The sequence below is a fragment of the Acomys russatus genome, chromosome 10, assembly GCF_903995435.1.
Source record: "Acomys russatus chromosome 10, mAcoRus1.1, whole genome shotgun sequence".
Classification (NCBI taxonomy): domain Eukaryota; kingdom Metazoa; phylum Chordata; class Mammalia; order Rodentia; family Muridae; genus Acomys; species Acomys russatus.
The window spans coordinates 2,227,370-2,248,117 of NC_067146.1; the positions used below are offsets into that span (position 1 = coordinate 2,227,370).

Sequence of the window (20,748 nt, forward strand, 5' to 3'; positions counted from 1 at the left end):
CCTCTCACCTAAAGTCACCACTGCCAAAGTCTTCTCTTTGTAGTCTTATCTGATGTTTGTATTTTGTCTCATTTTTATTTATTCTACATACTTGTCTGTGTGCCACATACATGCAGTGCCCACCCTGGCCAGAAGAGGGCATCAGTTTCTCTGGAGCTGTACTTTTCAGCAAGTTCTGAGCTGTCATATGTGAGTGAGTATTTAAAACCAAACCAGGGTTCTCTAAAAGGACAGCCAGTGCTCTTTCTCCAGCTCCTGTGTATGCTTTGTAATGTTGTTAGATTTGTAGTTGTAGACATCACCCCAGAACCTTCCAGAGTAAGGACTTACATGGGTAGAAATGCAACGCTCACATCACTCTCGAGGAATCTAAGGCAGCATCTAAAATACAAGTCTTGTACGGCGTATCTGTACTTGTTATAGCAACATCCACGATTACAACGACTTCTATTATCAAATCCAGGATCCTTTACTAGAGTCATAGTTTTTCATCTTGAACAGGCCACTGACTCTCTTTTGGATTTTGTAACCCTGACATTTTTGAGGAGGTCTGAATGTTTAGAGTGACCCACTGTTTGGATTGTTCTGATTACTATCTCATGATTAGACTGAAATTAGCTGACATCTGGAGCAGGAGACTATACAGTGATATGGTGTCATTCTCAGAAGGTGGGGACATGCAGTTTGTTTCATGGTCAGATAAATTAGCATATGCTAGATTTCTCTACTTGAAATACACATTTGCCCCCTTTAATGACTAAGTAAATAGCTTTTAGAATGCTTGCAGATTTGTTGTCTATTAGATTTCTATTCATGGCATTTACTTTCTACTGATAATCTTGACCTAAAATCAATGATCAAAATGGTGACAGAAAAATAACAATGTCAACGTTCTATCTTTCCTTCTATAATTATACCATGGCAATTCTTGGATAATACCACCCAGACTTCAGGGGCTTCTCATTTTTATACAGAGCATCATAATCTGCCACTATTAATAATTTTGATATTCAAACACCAACAGGTTGGCTCTTAACATCTTTCTGTGATGTCCCTGTTAATTTCTGAGTGCTTTCTTACCTCACACTTACCTTTTCCTTAAAAACCACCCTTTCAGTGAGTCCTGCTGGGTTTTTGTTTTTGTTTTGTTGTTATTGTTGTTTTGTTTTGTTTTAAGATAGCAGTAATTAAAAACCAAAATCTGAGTGCCAAGTAAGTTCACTGTGAGGTGTAATTACTTCTATGCTCGTTCATTGGCACAGCCAGCAAACATATTTCCAAAACAAATTATCCTCTACAAATAAGAAAATGTTATACAGCTCAATAGAAAATTGGAGCATTCTAAGAAGTTGGAGGCTACAGAAAACACTGTTCACAATGTGAGAAAGATGGACAGAGAAGCTACAAAATCCTAACGACTTAAAGCTCATCTGAGAGCTAAGATTACAAGGCGACCAGGAGATCATGACCAGCTGCTCCAGCAGGACAGGGGACAAAGTTCATGTGTCATAGAGCACGGAAGAGATGCAGCCAACATTTAAATAGGCACAGAAATAACTCACTGTCTGAGGTTTGTTTTGAGACACTGTTTCTCTGTGTAGCCTTGGCTAACCTGGACTCACTCTGTAGACCAGGTTGGCCTCGAATCACAGAGATCCACCGGCCTCTGCCTCCCCAGGTGCTGGGATTATAGGTGTGCGCCACCACTACACTCAGCTATGTCCAAAGTATTTTATGGGTCTCCCCACCCCCCCGCTTTTTTTTTAAAGGCAGGGTCTCATGTAGTATAGGTTAGCCTCAATTTGCTGTGTAGCTGAGGATGACCTTAAACTCTTCATCCTTCTGCTATGTGCAGAGGATTGGGATTATAGGAATACAGCACAATATCCGGCCTCAGGGGCTCTTTTAACACTCAAACCAACCATACATAGATTGATTTTTTTTTTTTTTTTACTTTTTATTTTTTGTGGCACAAAGGTTGTAGGTGGAGAACTTAAAATTAGATATAATTACATTAGGAAGTGATACAGAGAAATTCTTGTGTGTAACAAAGAGGTGAGGAGGTAAGTTCAAAGCTGATGTATCAAAAGGTGACCTCATACACCTAATACACCGAGGTGCAGACTGAAAATGACTACAGAGGTAAATTTTACACCACATGATTTTTATTACAAGTGGGATCAGAAGCATATGAATCCGTGTTAACAGAATCATGAACAATGCTTTTCTATGGGAACTAACCCCAGGGACAGAGAAAGGGAATGCGTATTCATCACACTCCCATATGACTGAGATGGATGTGTTTAGCTCTACCTCCTTAACATGTGCTGATTACTTTGGCACCTCTTTCAAACTCTGAAATAGATTTTACCTTGATCTGCAAGACATCAAGTGGAACTGTCTCTCCTTTCACAATGGCAAGTGTGGCATCTATAATGTGTCTAAACAGGGAAAAAAATGGAAAGGAACCTGTTGTAAAAAGCAAACACCATCTCCCCCAGTGCACAGCATGTGTGCATGTGTGCCACCTCCCCCAGTGCACAGCCTGTGCGCATGTGTGCCACCTCCCCCAGTGCACAGCATGTGCGCATGTGTGCCACCTCCCCCAGTGCACAGCATGTGCACATGTGTGCCACTTCCCCCAGTGCACAGCATGTGTGCCACCTCCCCCAGTGCACAGCATGTGCCCATGTGTGCCACCTCCCCCAGTGCACAGCATGTGCACATGTGTGCCACCTCCCCCAGTGCCCAGCATGTGCGCATGTGTGTCACCTCCCCCAGTGCGCAGCATGTGCGCATGTGTGCCACCTCCCCCAGTGCGCAGCATGTACGCATGTGTGCCACCTCCCCCAGTGCACAGCATGTGCGCATGTGTGCCACCTCCCCCAGTGCACAGCATGTGTGCATGTGTGCCACCTCCCCCAGTGCACAGCATGTGTGCATGTGTGCCATCTCCCCCAGTGCACAGCATGTGTGCATGTGTGCCACCTCCCCCAGTGCACAGCATGTGCGCATGTGTGCCACCTCCCCCAGTGCACAGCATGTACGCATGTGTGCCACCTCCCCCAGTGCACAGCATGTGTGCATGTGTGCCACCTCCCCCAGTGCACAGCATGTGTGCATGTGTGCCACCTCCCCCAGTGCACAGCATGTGCGCATGTGTGCCACCTCCCCCAGTGCACAGCATGTGCGCATGTGTGCCATCTCCCCCAGTGCACAGCATGTGCGCATGTGTGCCATCTCCCCCAGTGCACAGCATGTGCGCATGTGTGCCATCTCCCCCAGTGCACAGCATGCGTGCCATCTCCCCCAGTGCACAGCATGTGCCTATGTGTGCCACCTCCCCCAGTGCACAGCATGTGCGCATGTGTGCCATCTCCCCCAGTGCACAGCATGTGCGCATGTGTGCCATCTCCCCCAGTGCACAGCATGTGCGCATGTGTGCCATCTCCCCCAGTGCACAGCATGTGCGCATGTGTGCCATCTCCCCCAGTGCACAGCATGCATGCCATCTCCCCAGTGCACAGCATGTGCCCATGTGTGCCACCTCCCCCAGTGCACAGCATGTGCCCATGTGTGCCACCTCCCCCAGTGCACAGCATGTGCACATGTGTGCCACCTCCCCCAGTGCACAGCATGTGCACATGTGTGCCACCTCCCCCAGTGCACAGCATGTGCACATGTGTGCCACCTCCCCCAGTGCGCAGCATGTGCACATGTGTGCCACCTCCCCCAGTGCACAGCATGTGCACATGTGTGCCACCTCCCCCAGTGCACAGCATGTGCACATGTGTGCCACCTCCCCCAGTGCACAGCATGTGCACATGTGTGCCACCTCCCCCAGTGCACAGCATGTGCGCATGTGTGCCACCTCCCCCAGTGCGCAGCATGTGCGCATGTGTGCCACCTCCCCCAGTGCACGTGCGCATGTGTGCCATCTCCCCAGTGCACAGCATGTGCCCATGTGTGCCACCTCCCCCAGTGCACAGCATGTGCACATGTGTGCCACCTCCCCCAGTGCGCAGCATGTGCGCATGTGTGCCACCTCCCCCAGTGCCCAGCATGTGCGCATGTGTGCCACCTCCCCCAGTGCGCAGCATGTGTGCATGTGTGCCACCTCCCCCAGTGCACAGCATGTGTGCATGTGTGCCACCTCCCCCAGTGCACAGCATGTGCGCATGTGTGCCATCTCCCCCAGTGCGCAGCATGTGCGCATGTGTGCCATCTCCCCCAGTGCACAGCATGTGCGCATGTGTGCCATCTCCCCCAGTGCACAGCATGTGCGCATGTGTGCCATCTCCCCCAGTGCACAGCATGCGTGCCATCTCCCCCAGTGCACAGCATGTGCCTATGTGTGCCACCTCCCCCAGTGCACAGCCTGTGCGCATGTGTGCCACCTCCCCCAGTGCACAGCATGTGCCCATGTGTGCCACCTCCCCCAGTGCACAGCATGTGCGCATGTGTGCCATCTCCCCCAGTGCACAGCATGTGCGCATGTGCGCCATCTCCCCCAGTGCACAGCATGCGTGCCATCTCCCCCAGTGCACAGCATGCATGCCATCTCCCCCAGTGCACAGCATGTGCCTATGTGTGCCACCTCCCCCAGTGCCCAGCATGTGCGCATGTGTGCCACCTCCCCCAGTGCGCAGCATGTGCGCATGTGTGCCACCTCCCCCAGTGCACAGCATGTGCCTATGTGTGCCACCTCCCCCAGTGCACAGCATGCATGCCATCTCCCCAGTGCACAGCATGTGCCCATGTGTGCCACCTCCCCCAGTGCACAGCATGTGCACATGTGTGCCACCTCCCCCAGTGCGCAGCATGTGCGCATGTGTGCCACCTCCCCCAGTGCACAGCATGTGCCCATGTGTGCCACCTCCCCCAGTGCGCAGCATGTGCACATGTGTGCCACCTCCCCCAGTGCACAGCATGTGCCCATGTGTGCCACCTCCCCCAGTGCGCAGCATGTGCACATGCGTGCCACCTCCCCCAGTGCACAGCATGTGCGCATGTGTGCCACCTCCCCCAGTGCACAGCATGTGCGCATGTGTGCCACCTCCCCCAGTGCACAGCATGTGCCCATGTGTGCCACCTCCCCCAGTGCGCAGCATGTGCCCATGTGTGCCACCTCCCCCAGTGCACAGCATGTGCACATGTGTGCCACCTCCCCCAGTGCACAGCATGTGTGCCACCTCCCCCAGTGCACAGCATGTGCACATGTTTGCCACTTCCCCCAGTGCACAGCATGTGTGCCACCTCCCCCAGTGCACAGCATGTGTGCCACCTCCCCCAGTGCACAGCATGTGCACATGTGTGCATGCACACCCACACCCATACCCAGAGTCCTAGAGGGGAAGTCAGAAAAGCTAGTCTTTCAAAATAATATTAAGAAAATAGAAGGAAAGCACGTAAAAAAAAATCACCAATGCATGCATCTATTAAACCACTCCATTGTGCCCATTATTGTAAAGTTTGGTACTTGAGTACATAATAACAGCATAACATCTTTTAATCATTGTAACTAATTCAGCCATTAAAAAAAAAAGAAATTTCTCTTCTCAAAGCCAGAAGGTAAGTAAAGGACAGAACTGCAGCTATCTCAGCAAACAACAGTCTAGGACCCAAGACATATTTCCTTGTTTTCCAGGAGTACAAGGATGTGCTGTATGCTTCATTGCTACTGATGACTCTTTCAAAGATACAAGATTTTTCTTACCTACATTCTGACAATCTCTTGAAAAATTTCTATGTTTAAAAAAAAAACCACCAGAAAGTAAATACTATGGATTATACATTCAGGGTATATAAAATTATGCCAGAGCCACAAGCAAGCCTTGAGTTTACACTTTAAATTCAAAGTCAGACATATAGCACATGGTCAACAAGAGAATTATTAAGTCAGTGGCTAGACAGTAAAATATCTGTGCTCAAATAAATAAATAAATTTTTAAAAATGAAAAAAAAATCTGTGCTCACAGGAGCCAATGTGTAGCCCTATATCAAGGGCCTTTTCGGAATGCCCTGGGCACAGCGGCTGCAAGCCCTTTCCCTCATCCTTCAGACCTGGCAGACAGCGCCGTCTCAGAAGCCCACTCCTTCCAGCCTACCGCAAGCTCCTTCACTGTGGCTCTGTCACTGAACTCTTGCTGTCCTTTCATCAACCACAGTCTGTACTCTGTACTTACTAACGTTATCGTCTGCCCTCCTGGAGAACTGACCAACAAAAAATCTACATCAGCACAGTACATGCCAAATAGTAGCAATCAGTATGTTCTGGGCATTATTTTATTTTCCAGAATTTTAAGCAGTGAAAGTGCAGAGACTCTTAGATAGTCCTCACTCAGACTCAACAACTATCCCCTCATAAGCAGTGTCTTCTTCACATCACCCTGCATGCCACTAATCAATGAAAGCAAGTCTGAGAGCTTAATAGTTCACTGTGTTTCTACAAAAGAGACTTTATGAAATGTCATTATTATGCTTACAATTTTGACCCGTGTGCATCAGCATATTTAGTCAGTGCTTACATTTTAGCAATACATAAATATTGTGTTACTTCCTTTGTTCAAGTCAAGATTCAAACAAGACCCGGGAACTGTGCTTGGTTTCTGTGTTTGAAGTCTCTTTTGTCTACTGTCTGTTCCTTCTCATTCCCCTACCAGTTAAAATAGGCCATTTGTCTACTGAGCTTCTGTGCACTTGAACCTTAGGGATTATATGCGTATGACTCGAGTGTATGTATCTGTTATGTTTGTTTTCTGAGGATAGCTAGAATGGAAAGTTTGTGTCACTTCATCCTTGAAATTTGGCAACAATAGTCACTATCTGGTAGTATGTACTCTTCCATCAGAGGATAAAAAGCACTTGCTACCTCTGCTGATAATGACAACCAATAAAAACAATTACTTAGATTTACTGGACTGCAAACTCACAGTTTTTAAATTCTATCATTTAATACTTTAATTAATTTATTTATTTTTAATTTATTTTATCTGTATGAATATTATGCCTGTGGAGATCAGAAGGGGCAGCAGATTCCCTGGAACTAGAGTTATGGATGGTTGTGAGGCACCATGGGTGCTAGGAACCAAACCTGGGTCCTCTGCAAAAGCAACATGCAGTCATAACCACCGAGCAGCCTCTCCAGCCCAATGCTACCATCTTCCTAACTTATCTTCAATTGTACAAAAGAACCTTCCTCTTATTATCCATTTGGACACACTGTAATGCAAGTCATGTAAAAAAGCCAAGAGAAATATTTAACTCTTTTTGTTTGTTTGTTTGTTTGTTTCTGTTTTCTGAGACAGGGTTTCTCTGTGTGGCCCTGGCTGTCCTGGGCCTGCTTTGTAGACTAGGCTGGCCTCAAACTTAAAGATCTACCTGCCTCTGCCTCCCACGTGCTGGATTAAAGGCATACACCACCACGCCTGGCTATGTTTAACTGTTAAAACTTTGAGACAGGGTCTATGTATTCCACGCTGGCACTGAACTCACCTTGTAGCCAAGGATGACTTTTAACTTCTGATCTCTGTGCCTCTATCTTCCCAGTGCTAGGATTACAGAATAAACCATCATAATTGGTTTATTCCATACTGTGGCTAGAACCCAGGACTGCACACATGCCAGGATTTTGCCTACTAAACTATATCCCTTCCCCTTCACGCCAATTTATTTGGATAGGGTCTCACTTTGTCCCCCAGGTGACCTCAAACTGGCTATATAGACCAGGCTGGCCTTGAATTCACAGAGATCTACCTGCCTCTGCCTTCTGACTGCTATGATTAAAGGTATACACCACACCAGTTGCCCACTTTAAAAAACAAAAACAAAAATCCCTCTAAAAGCCAGTTTTCTAAATAAGCTGGTTCCCCAGAGCATACAAATGTGTTCAGCATTTCACTTTTACTTGTTTTCTGATTATCACGATGAAACCAGTCAGCTAGGCTTCAACACACTGTAGATGTTCCCCTTACTGACACCTGTCATACAGTTTAATGAAGGGGTACAGGATCACCATAGAGTTAGAATTAATAGTGAGAGGTAGTAGCCACAGAAGTATATGCTGATGTTAACAAAACTCAGGAGAAACTGGAGCACATCTTTAATGCATGCTTAATCAAGTAAATTTATTCAAGTTTGAAAGGACTAGTGCATACTAGGGATCAAAACTAGCAATTTTATACAAAATTCCTTTTTTAGAGCAATCTTAGATCAGGTTCATAGCAACATTTAAAGGCCAGTACAGAAGTTTTCCTCTAATCCTGTTCCCTTCCAAACACAGCTGTTCTATTATCATATCCCTCCACAAGCCGAGATTGGCTGGCTCATTTGTCACAAGTGATGAACTTACATTGGCTTATTACTGACATTCATTATCCAGTTTTGATCATAGCTGCAGTCTAAATGGGTTTAGACTACAGTAGTATATACAAAGTAATTTTATGCCATACAAATCTTGTTGTACCTTCTCCAAATGCTAACAACCATCCCCTTCTTCCTGTCATAATTTTACCTCTCCCAGATCTCTAATAGTTAGAACCATATAGTGTAGCCTTTTTCAGGCTTTTTTCCTTTACTTAGTAACGTGCGTTCACATTTCTTTCTGTGGCTTCATAGCTCATTTCTTTCAGCACTGAAAGATTCCACTGTTTGCATGTACTAGTTTATTAACCCACTTGCCAATGAGTTCTTCTTGCATGAGCTACACCAAACTGTCTTTTGAAAAAGTTGGTCTGTTCTGAGGTTATCAAACTTATGGGCCTAGAGTTGTCATACTTTTCCTTCCTAACCTTTCATGTTCATAGGCTCTGCAGTGACGTCCTCTTTTTCATCACTAAAATTAGTCATTTGTATACTTTATACTTATTATTTCGTCTGGCTAGAGACTTGCTAACCTATTTATTATTTTCAAGAACCAGCTTTTCTATTGGCTTCTATTTTTAAGTTTTGCTCTAATTCTTATTATTTTCCTTTGTTTACTCTGGATTGAAATTCTTACTTCTTTCCTTCTGTTAACTCTTGATTTAATTTGCTTTTCCTCCTCCTGATTTCAGAGGCAGTGTCTGACTACGTAACCAGGCTGGTCTCACCAGTCTTGCTGCTGCACCGTCCATGTGCGTGCCTGTACAGTGTGCCTCACACTTAGTCTCGCACTGCCTTCTGTTCTCATATGTACACTAAATGCTTTAAATTTCTTCTGACCACCACCTCCCACATATTTTTTGGGAGTTGTTTTTATTTAGTTCAAAATATTTTAAATCTTCTCAAGGCTTCTTCCTTGATGTATGTTGTATAGTCTGCACAGATTTGAGAACTGTCTGGTTATCTTCCCATTTCAACCTGAAACTCTTTTCTACCCACTATGTTAGGGCGGGACTGGAGAGTAAGATGGAGTTGGGTATTCCCCTCTGCTCGAGTGGAAGGAAGGCCAGGGCCAGCAAGAGTCTGCAGCCCCTGCTGAGCTCCAACACTACTCCAGAAGCTAAGGTTCTATATAACTAACTCCTCCAGAGGCAGACCTTACAAGGGAAAAGATCCTGAGTTTCAGACTATTTCAAAAGTCATCCTTTCCTCTTTTTCTTCAGCAAACTCCTTGATGTAAATATCACAGAGTTATAGAAAGCTCATAAGGCAGGGTGCCAAGGAGGCTGGAACTCTCAGAGCTGACCACACAGAGCCTCAGGTTTTCCTACACCAGCAATGGTCCCCACAGCTGCTTCCGCTGAGGAGTCTCTCCTGTGGTTAAGTTGGAACACTATGTCCCCACCTGTTCCTCCAATCACAGGGCAGCTGTTTGGCTGGCGTCCTCCCCTCCCGTAGTGTTTTGTTTTGTTTTTCAATTATGATGCTGAGAATTGGGCCCAGGGCCTTGTGCATCCTGGGCAAACGATCCTGTCAGCTTTCCATTTGTTCCTCCAGCAGAGCTGCTCAGAGCTCTGAGTAAACCTGGAAACTGAAGGACCAACTTCTTTAAAATCAGCCTGACTGAGTTAGAATCTGCATACAGTGCAATCTGTGCTTGTAGGCATGCCTTTCTATATATTTTGACACTGTATTCGTAAAACCAATACCATCATCAAAATACTTACTATTTCTAACATCCCCTCAAGTCCCTCTTCAATCTGTGTTGCCAGCCCACTCCTACCACATTATCAACTCCTGGCAATTACCATGTCCGGTTTATCTTTAGTAGAATTGTCATGTAATAGAATAAAAAAAGCATGAGTTTACTGACTTTATCAACAACATGGGTAGATGGTTTCATTTTATGGTTAAATAGCTCACTGTTGTATAGATGTACCATAATTCGTATAGCCATTCATGGGCTGGGTGACACTGGCACTGTTCCTGCTTTTTGGTAACTAGCAGCATATTCTACAAATAAAGTTTATGTTGTTGTATGGATCTGAATGTCTCCATTTCTCTTAGGCAAACACCTAAGAGTATGGTAGGTTTATGCTTAATTTGATAAGGAACAGCCACATTAGTTCCTATAATGCCTGTACTATTGGTATTCATGCTATCAACACATGAGTTTCAGTTGCTCAATACTCCTAACAGTGCTTATGGTGTTTGGACTGCCTTTTTCTGTCATTTAATGTCAACAATTGTGGGTTGGAGAGATTGCTAGGTGGTTAAGAGTACTTGCTGCTCTTGAGAGGACCCTGGTTCGATGCCCAGCACCAACATGAGGTTTACAGCCATCTGTATCTCCGGTTCCAGGGGACCCAACTTCCTCTTCTGGACTCCTTCAGCATCAGGAATTACACATACAGGCAAAACACCCATAGTTATCTATAAACCCATTTTTTCCTTTCAATATAGATGTTTTGGGGAAATGGGCAGCAAATTTTTACAAAAATGAAACCCCACTTAGAAGAAACAAGGAGCAATGCTCAGAAGTCTAGGCGACTCTGTTCTGGGCATGTGTGAGTTATGACAGAAGCACCGCAGATGACGTGCGCAATGCTCTTAATCCGAATAGCATCTGGCACACTGGGAGAAACTTGGAAAGTGGCTTTGAAAGACTGACCTAAAACACAACCCAAACTACTGTAATTCAAAAATACTTTTTGCGTTAAATTGCTTCTCTAAATTGCTTGGCAGAAGACAACTAAAATGCAACCTCAAATTTTTCATTCTCTAATAATAATTTAAAGTTCTAATAAAGAAGCATTGCAGCCTGGTATGTAGGATTATTTACCTGCAGCATTCCACATTTCAAGAAAAATATACGTTTTTCTTCTTTAATAATTATGCTACATGAAATCTTGATAGCAAGGCAAAAGGCAAAGCTTTGTTCTTTTTAAATAGCCCCAGGCAGCAGCCATGTTAAAAAGTCTGCAAAATCCTGAGCCCAGGGAAGTTACTGATTACCCAAGGGATGCTTACAGATTAGGTCTTATAAATCTTCAAATTATGAATAGAAGCAGCTATAACAATAGTTTAAGAACATGGAAAAACAGCTCCTAAATAGCAGAACCCTATCTCAGATCCTGGGTGTGGCCACATGAGTGTAAATTGGCTTTTTGATAGGCAATGGTTTCAGCAAGGAAAATAATGTACTCTGATCACTGACGTGCCATTTGCAAATGAGACTAACGCAGGCAGTTCAATCATCCCGGCTGATACAAGGAAAGACAAGCTCCCTAATATAGTCAAATCCTAAACTGGATAGCATTTATATTAGATCAGGAAAAATGCATGAGGCATTTACTCTGTCACTATCTATTGCCCCACAAAAAGTCTAACCCGTGACCAAAAAAGCATGGCCATTAAAAGTGCGTCTCCTGCTCGCTAAGCTTCAAGACGGTCAGAGAATAGCTGAAGGACACTATGAAGTTGTACACGTGAGAGAAACTAGAATGAGGGTCTGATAAATACCTGTATGCATGTCTAGGCTTTCCGATATGCACCCAGGTTTTTATGAAAACCATAGAACTGTTAAAAGACACAATTCTTGGCCCTCAAAATTGCAAGAGGGAACGTTAGTCTATAAGCATCAGTCTAAGAAGACACTCTGAAGCAGGAAAAAAAAATTTAACCCAAATTTAAAAAACAAAACAAAACAAACAAACAAAAAACCACTTGAGTATCATTATTATTGAAAAAATTCTGAGAAATTTTTAACTAATTGATTCAGCAAATATTTACTTTTTGACTTCTGTCATAAACCTTACATTACATATAATGTAACAATTTCTCCAATATCCTCCATGTACTTAGGTCTTTTGAAAACCATTTGCTCAAGATTATGCTATTAATTGCTGTGAATGCCAGGCCTCAAATTCAAGATCAAAGATTTGGGTTTGTTTCATAAAGCTTTCAAGAAGTAAGAACTATAAACACACGATTTGCCTGACTCTTGAAGACACTGTTAGACTCACAGCAATTTAATTTAGACATGGGACTGCACCCCCTTCCGTAGTTACTCTATCCATATGCCTAGCACTTTCGGCAGTCACAAAAAGATGTGACTGTATGTAGTTCTTTTACCTGCTTACATCACCATGATAACGAAGCCATGGCTACTAGCTGAGTTCCCACAACTTGCTATTTGTCACCATGAGTATTTAAAGGAAATGATCAGTGCAGATCTGTCCTTGCGTTTATGAAAGGGTCCTACAGTGCAACAGCAGAAAAATGCATAGACGAAAGGCGCCATCTCCATATCCACTGCACTGACAGAAAGCACCCATCCACACCCTGACGTCAGCACTTACTACTAGATAGGAAGGTACCACAACTCAACTGGAAACACCCCAATTCCCTGAAAGGCTGGATGCTCCCTCTCAATAACTTGAAGCTTTAAGCTACTGAAATTTGAAAAGCCGATTTTTATCATGCATGTTAATTTTTAGTCCCAGGCTCTATCACCCACAGATGTTAGCATTCCATGTTGGCAACCTACTGGACTCTGTTTCCGCTTTCGGCAAAGAGGGTGTGACTCAAACTACTGGTCTGTCCCAGCGGGATAAATCCAATTGGAATCTTACTGAAGGTAGCCTGGTAGAACAAAAAGAAGAGAAAGTTGTATTGATACAGTCAGAAGAGTGTAGGTTTAAAGACAGGCATGTGTGTGTCCTCTGGGACAGAGTAGCTGGCTCGTGCCTTCCTTCTCGTTCCCACCCCCTGCCCCATGCCAGCAAGCAGATACCCCAACGTGCATTGGAGAAGGGGATAGCAGCTTCTAAACCAGGCAATGAAAACACAGCGACTTGAAACTTAGAAGATATATTTGAGTACTTGGTAACTACAACTATTTGTATGAAACTGGGTTAAGATGAGAACAGTCTTAACAACTACTGGATTAATGAACCAATGTAAGAGTCTGTACTAAGTATCCCACTTGCTAAGAAATATGGAGATTAAATTCAACTAAAAATATCTACTAATTATACAGTGGCCAATGGCAGGTGACAGTGTTTCATAAGCTAGTTACTTCAAATACAAATAAGGCAAAAAAGAGTAAGTCAAACAGCTGCCAGTTAATGACAAATAGCAGGTGACGTAACTAAATGTCACATATACAACAGTTACTTGCAGATTCTTAAAGACTATTTGGAACAGTATCTCTTACTGTTTTTACTTAAATATTTTAAACTATGGCAGGAAAATGAATGAGATCTTAGAAAATCTCGTATGTCCACAACCCAGATTAAAGACCATTTGCCCTTTTGCTTCTGATATCTTAAGAAATAAATTGGATCTCAAAATTAAAGTAAACAGACAAATAGGCAGAGACAGACAGAGAGCTTTGGGCTTCTGTTCTCTTGGCTCCTAGAGGAAACCATAATTCTAGCATGGCAGGGCTCTTTTCCAACTCCTTTTTTTCTCATTGCATTCGTACATACCAAATAACATACAGTGACAGTACTGTTTCCTGAGTTCTAAAACCATGTAAAAATGTATCACCTTCTCTAAAAACTTACTTTGCATTTAACGTTTCTAAAATATCAAGATGTAAATATTTATAGATGTAGTTCATTCTTGTGCATGATATGCATTTGTCTGTGTGTGTGAGCGCGTTTATCTGTGTGTGCGTGTGTGTTGAGGGTACACAAAGAGGCTAGATGGCAACTTCCTGTCTTGTTCCCTAGGCACTGTTCAGTTTCACACACGGCTTGAGACTTGTGAAGTTGGCGGTCCTGGCCAGGCAGCACTGGGACTACCAGCAGCCCTGCTGACTGTACCAGCTCACCTCACACGGACCCTGGGGATCAACTCAGATCCTCACGCTTGCCCTTAACTAAGTCAGCCAAGTTTATCCATTTAAGTGCTATCTGGCTCCTATTACATGAACATGTAACTATTAATTTATGAAATCATTCCTGGAAGAGAAGAGGCTAAAGGAAATTTTTATATAGCACACCACTGTTAAGAGGAACTGGGTACACTGGATTACCCACACAGGAGGTCCACCATGGCTTCATGAGAGTGATCTATCACAGAAGAAGAAGTATTGCACCATCTGTTTAAAAATCCAATCCTATCACAATTGCACTGGATTGAAAATATACAACAGGAGTTGACCACGGTGGTCTATGCCTGGAATTGCAGAGATTCTAGAGACTGAGGCAGGAGAATCACAAGTTCAAGGCCAGCCTGGGCAACTTATCAGGACCCTGTCTCAAAATAAAAACTAAATGAACAAAGGGCTGATGGGGTAGCTCAAGGCTACATTGCTTACCTCGCACGGTCAGAGCCCTGGGTTCAATCCTCAGTGCAATGTACGTGTGTAAGTGTGTGTGTGTGTGTGTGTGTGTGTGTGTGTGTGTGTGTATATACACATATATACATAGTATATATAAATATGTTTGTATGCACTACAAGGAACAAAAGACAGAAGAATAATAAGAAGTAAAAGCTTAATGTATTTTTTACAAGCTCACCTCATCTGTTCTTCGAAGTACTCCAGTAACAACCTATGAATGTAAAAAAAAAAAAATTATAAACAATATGCATTTTCCTTATCAAAACAAAATTAGACTCAAATTTCATGGATCATAAACTTATTTGTTTTCTTCTAAAAACTATTTTAAATGATGTACGAGATCTGAAAAAACATCATATTGTCAAATATGATCAGGGGCAAATTGGATTTTATTGTTAACCTAAAATAATAAAGACTAAAATAAATTGTACAAATTCCACATCATGTCAGTAAAATTATGTATCAAGGTCTACAAAACATAACCTACTAATGTTTACACCCTGTAGGTTCTATAGAAATGTGAATTCTTTTCAACTTACAGAAAAGCCTGCTAGCCTTTGCAGTACACAGAGGGAAGGATGGCTTACTATGCTCAGCAACCTGTACTCAAGTGCTTCTTCCTGGGAGCTATCAGGACAAAGCAGTAGGCAACTAACATTAATCTTTTATTTATTCTATTCATTATTTACTCATTCACTTCAGAGACAGGGTTTTGTCAGGTAGCCTAGGCTGGCCTGGGACTCACAGCACTCCTTCTGCTTCTGCCTCCTTGGGACTGCAGGTGTCAGCTGCCATACCCAACCAACCATTTCTCTAGCCAACGTCTTTATTGTCTTTTAAAGACTGCAAATACAGCAAACATACAAATCACTGTCTTTCTTTAAAAACATTTTGTTAAAATAAAGGTTGACATATCTCCTCTCTTAATCTTGTCCTGCCTCACTGGGCTTCAGTATTAAATGGGCTGTCAGTGGTCGGCTTCATTCTCGGTAGGTATACAATCAGAACTCTTCACAACTCATTAACAAGGTATAAAAGCAATTACAAGATCATTAGCAGAGCCTTTTTTAAGAAGAAGCTTACTACGGCTCATATAAATGCCAAGCCAAACTTTTCTACTGTTCATTTCTGGTCCCTCACACCGATACAGCCACCAAAGAGAGGTCACAGCAACAGTAATGTAGTTGTGTACGTAAACTACAGGATCTGGTAAAATTGATAAACCTACATTACCATCTAAACCTTATTGTTTAGAGTGGTGTTCACTCTGTGTTATACACTTCCCAGGTTTTGAAAAACATGTACTGACACCTATCCATCATTATCATCTTCTAAATATTTTCATGTGCTGACTGTTAATCCTTCTCCTCTCCCAACCTCAGGCCACCTCTCATCCTTTTACTCCCTCTACTGTTGCCTGGGCCACAAGTCAACCAGATGAACTGAAGACTATCATCTTCTTCACGGTTTCTTTCACTGAGTAATATGCACTGCTTCCTCCAAGTCTTGTCATAGCTGGATAGTTCTTTCTTTCATGCTAAGTAACCCATTACTTGGGTATACCACTCTACTGTTCACCTACTAAAGGGCACTGTCATTTCTTACAAGTTTTGTCAATTATAGATAAAGATACTATAAATATCCATGGGCAGGTTTTTTGTATACACATCAGTTGTGAACTCCTCTGGATAGCTTCATAAGCACAACTGCTGGACCATTTGGTGAGAATATGTTCAGTTTTCAGTAAAACCACTCATTTTTCATTTTGTTTATCCTGGATTTTAGTTATTCTAATAGGTATAAAGTGACTAAGCCATTGTGCATTCTTTTTTTTTTTTTTTTTTTTTTTTTTTTTTTTTTTTTTTTTTATTAATTTATTCTTGTTACATCTCAATGTTTATCCCATTCCTTGTATCCTCCCATTCCTCCCCCCCCCCCCATTTTCCCATTATTCCCCTCCCCTATGACTGTTCCTGAGGGGGATTACGTCCCCCTATATATTCTCATAGGGTATCAAGTCTCTTCTTGGCTACTTGCTGTCCTTCCTCTGAGTGCCACCAGGTCTCCCCCTCCAGGGGACATGGTCAAATGTGAGGCACCAGAGTATGTGAGAAAGTCGTATCACACTCTCCACTCAACTGTGGAGAATATTCTGACCATTGGCTAGATCTGGGAAGGGGTTTAAAGTTTACCTCCTGTATTGTCCTTGGCTGGTGCCTTAGTTTGAGCGGGACCCCTGGGCCCAAATCTGCCTATCATATTGTTCTACTTGTAGATTTCTAGGACCCTCTGGATCCTTTTATTTAGCTGTTCTCCCATGCGTCTCTCCTTTAGAGTCCCAATAGGATGCCTTCCCTTCTGTCCCAGTTTCCTGGTAAGTGAAGGCTTTCGTGGGACATGCCCCTTGGGCTAGTATGCAGATATAAGTGAGTATATACCATTTGATTCTTTCTGCTTCTGGGTTAACTCACTCATTATGATCATTTCTAGCTCAATCCATTTATCCACAAATTTCGGGAATTCCTTGTTTTTAATAGCTGAGTAGTATTCCATAGTGTATATGTACCACAGTTTCTTTATCCACTCTTCTACTGAGGGACACTTAGGCTGTTTCCATGTTCTGGCTATTATGAATAAGGCTGCTATGAACATGGTTGAGCAAATTTTCTTGTTGTGTGCTGGAGCATCTTCTGGGTATATTCCAAGGAGTGGAATAGCTGGGTCTTGAGGAAGCCCTATTCCCATTTTTCTGAGATAGCACCAGATAGATTTCCAAAGTGGCTGTACTAGTTTGCATTCCCACCAGCAATGAAGGAGTGTTCCTCTCTCCCCACATCCTCGCCAGCATGTGGTGTCGCTTGAATTTTTGATCTTAGCCATTCTGATGGGTGTAAGATGGAATCTCAGAGTTGTTTTGATTTGCATTTCCCTGATGACTAAGGAGGTTGAGCATTTCTTTAAGTGTTTCTCAGCCATTTGATACTCCTCTGTTGAGAATTCTCTGTTTAGTTCCAAGCCCCATTTCTCAATTGGGTTATTCGGTTTGGTGGTGTTTAATTTCTTGAGTTCTTTATATATTTTGGATATTAGACCTTTGTCAGATGTAGGGTTGGTGAAGATTTTTTCCCAGTCTGTAGGCTGTCGCTTTGTTCTCTTGACAGTGTCTCCTGCCTTACAGAAGCTTCTCAGCCTCATGAGGTCCCATTTATTAATGGTTGACATTAAGGCCTGGGCCGTTGGTGTTCTGTTCAGGAAGTTGTCTCCTGTGCCAATATGTTCCAGGCTCTTTCCCACTTTTTCTTCTAAGTGGCTTAGTGTCTCTGGTTTTATGTTGAGGTCTTTAATCCACTTGGATTTGAGTTTTGTGCAAGGTGACAAATATGGGTCCAGTTTCATTTTTTTACACATAGACCTCCAGTTAGACCAGCACCATTTGTTGAAGATGCTATCCTTTTTCCATTGAATGGATTTGGCTTCTTTGTCAAAAATCAAGTGACCATATGTGTGTGGATTCATATCTGGGTCTTCGATTCGATTCCACTGATCAACCAGCCTGTTGCTGTGCCAGTACCATGCTGTTTTAAGTACTATTGCTTTATAGTACAGTTTGAGATCAGGTATGGAGATTCCTCCGGAGCATCTTTTATTGTACAAGATTGTTTTAGCTATTCTGGGTTTTTTGTTTTTCCATATGAAGTTCAGAATTGAACTTTCAATGTCTTTAAAATATTGTGTAGTTATTTTGATAGGGATTGCATTGAATCTGTAGATTGCTTTTGGTAGGATGGCCATTTTTACTATGTTAATTCTCCCGATCCATGAGCAAGGAAGATCACGCCATCTTCTCAGGTCATCTTCAATCTCTTTCTTCAGAGTTTTGAAATTTTTTTCATACAAGTCCTTCACTTGCTTAGTTAGGGTAACTCCTAGATATTTTATATTGCTTGTGGCTAATGTGAAGGGTGTGGTTTTCCTAATTTCTTCCTCTGTAAGCTTGTCATTTTTGTATAGGAAGGCTACAGACTTTTTTGAGTTAATTTTGTATCCAGCCAATTTGCTGAAGGTGTTTATCAGCTTTAGGAGTTCTCTGGTGGAGTTTTGAGGGTCACTTATGTACACTATCATATCATCTGCAAAGAGGGATAATTTGACTTCCTCCTTTCCCATTTGGATACCCTTGATCTCCTTTTGTTGTCTTATTGCTCTGGCTAGAACTTCAAGTACTATATTGAAGAGATATGGAGAGAGTGGGCAGCCTTGCCTTGTTCCCGATTTGAGAGGAATTTCCTTGAGTATCTCACCATTTACTTTGATTTTGGCTATTGGCTTGCTGTATATAGCCTTTATTATGTTGAGGAAAGTGCCTTGTATCCCCGATCTCTCTAAAACTTTAAACATGAATGGGTGTTGAATTTTATCAAATGCTTTCTCTGCATCCAAGGAGATGATCATGTGGTTTTTTATTTTCAGTTTGTTTATATGATGGATTACATTGATGGATTTCCGTATATTAAACCATCCCTGCATGCCTGGAATGAAGCCTACTTGGTCATGATGAATGATATCTTTGATGTGCTCCTGTATTCGTTTTGCAAGTATTTTATTTAGTATTTTTGCATCTATGTTCATAAGAGAAATTGGTCTGAAGTTCTCTTTCTTTGTTGAGTCTTTGTGAGGTTTAGGTATCAATGAGACTATGGCCTCATAGAATGAAGTTGGTAATTTTCCATCCATTTCTATCTTTTGGAGTAGCTTGAAGAGTATCGGTATTAGCTCGCCCTTAAAGGTCTGGTAGAATTCTGCACTGAAACCATCTGGCCCTGGGCTTTTTTTGGTTGGGAGACCATCGATGATTGCTTCTATTTCTGTAGGGGAAATGGGACTATTTAACTTGTTTATCTGTTCTTCACTCAACTTTGGCAAATGAACTTGATCAAGAAAATCGTCCATTTCCCTTAGATTTTCAAATTTTGTGGCGTATATGCCTTCAAAGTAGGATCTTATGATTCTTTGAATTTCTTCAGTGTCTGTTGTTATGTCTCCCTTTTCATTTCTGATTTTGTTCATTTCAATACTGTCTCTCTGCCTTTTAGTTAGTTTGGCTAATGGTCTGTCTATCTTGTTGATTTTCTCAAAGAACCAGCTTTTGGTTTTGTTGATTCTTTGGACTGTTTTCTTAGTTTCTAATTTGTTAATTTCAGCCCTGAGTTTGATAATTTCCAGGCGTCTACTCCTCTTGGGTGTTTCTGCTTCTTTTTTTTCTAGGGCTTCCAGTTGTGTTGTTAAGATGCTTATGTGCGATGTTTCCAATTTCTTTTTAAAGGCACTTAGTGCTATGAATTTTCCTCTTAGCACTGCTTTCAATGTATCCCACAAATTTGGGTATGTTGTTTCTTCATTTTCATTGAATTTCAGAAACTCCTTGATTTCTTTCTTTATTTCTTCCCTGACCCAGGTGTCATTTAGCAGAGAGTTGTTTAGTTTCCACAAACGTGTAGGCTTTTTGTTATTTTTGTTGTTGTTGAATTGCAGCCTAAGAGCATGGTGATCTGATAGGATACAAGGTATTATTTCAATCCTCTTGTATCTGTTGAGGCTTGCTTTGTGACCTACGATGTGATCAATTTTGGAGAAGGTTCCATGGGGTGCAGAGAAGAAGGTATATTCTTTCTTGTTTGGGTGAAAGGTTCTATAGATATCTGTTAGATCCATTTGACCCATGGCATTGGTTAATGATGTTATTTCTCGGCTTAGTTTCTGTTTCAATGACTTATCCTTCAGTGAGAGTGGGGTGTTGAAGTCTCCCACTATTATTGTGTGGGGATCGATGTGTGGTTTAAGCTTTTTTAGGAGATCTTTTACATATGTGGGTGCCCTTGTATTGGGAGCATAGATGTTCAGAATTGTGATGTCATCTTGGTTGACTTTACCTTTGATGAGTATGAAGTGTCCTTCCTCATCCCTTTTGATTAATTTTGGTTGAAAGTCTATTTTGTTCGATACTAAAATGGCTACACCTGCTTGCTTCTTGTGAC

General features: G+C 42.6%; 1 protein-coding gene across 1 annotated transcript in view; it reads right to left on the reverse strand.

Annotated features, from left to right (window-relative positions):
- The window catches only part of Agk (acylglycerol kinase), a 75,685-nt gene that overhangs the window by 19,919 nt on the left and 35,018 nt on the right, over positions 1-20,748 (reverse strand). Inside the window, exons 6-8 of the mRNA XM_051151668.1 lie at positions 14,892-14,924; positions 12,911-13,005; positions 2,372-2,441 (exon numbers count right to left, since the gene is read on the reverse strand). Coding sequence (XP_051007625.1) covers positions 2,372-2,441; positions 12,911-13,005; positions 14,892-14,924 — 198 coding nt within the window. The remainder of the gene's footprint in view (positions 1-2,371; positions 2,442-12,910; positions 13,006-14,891; positions 14,925-20,748) is intronic.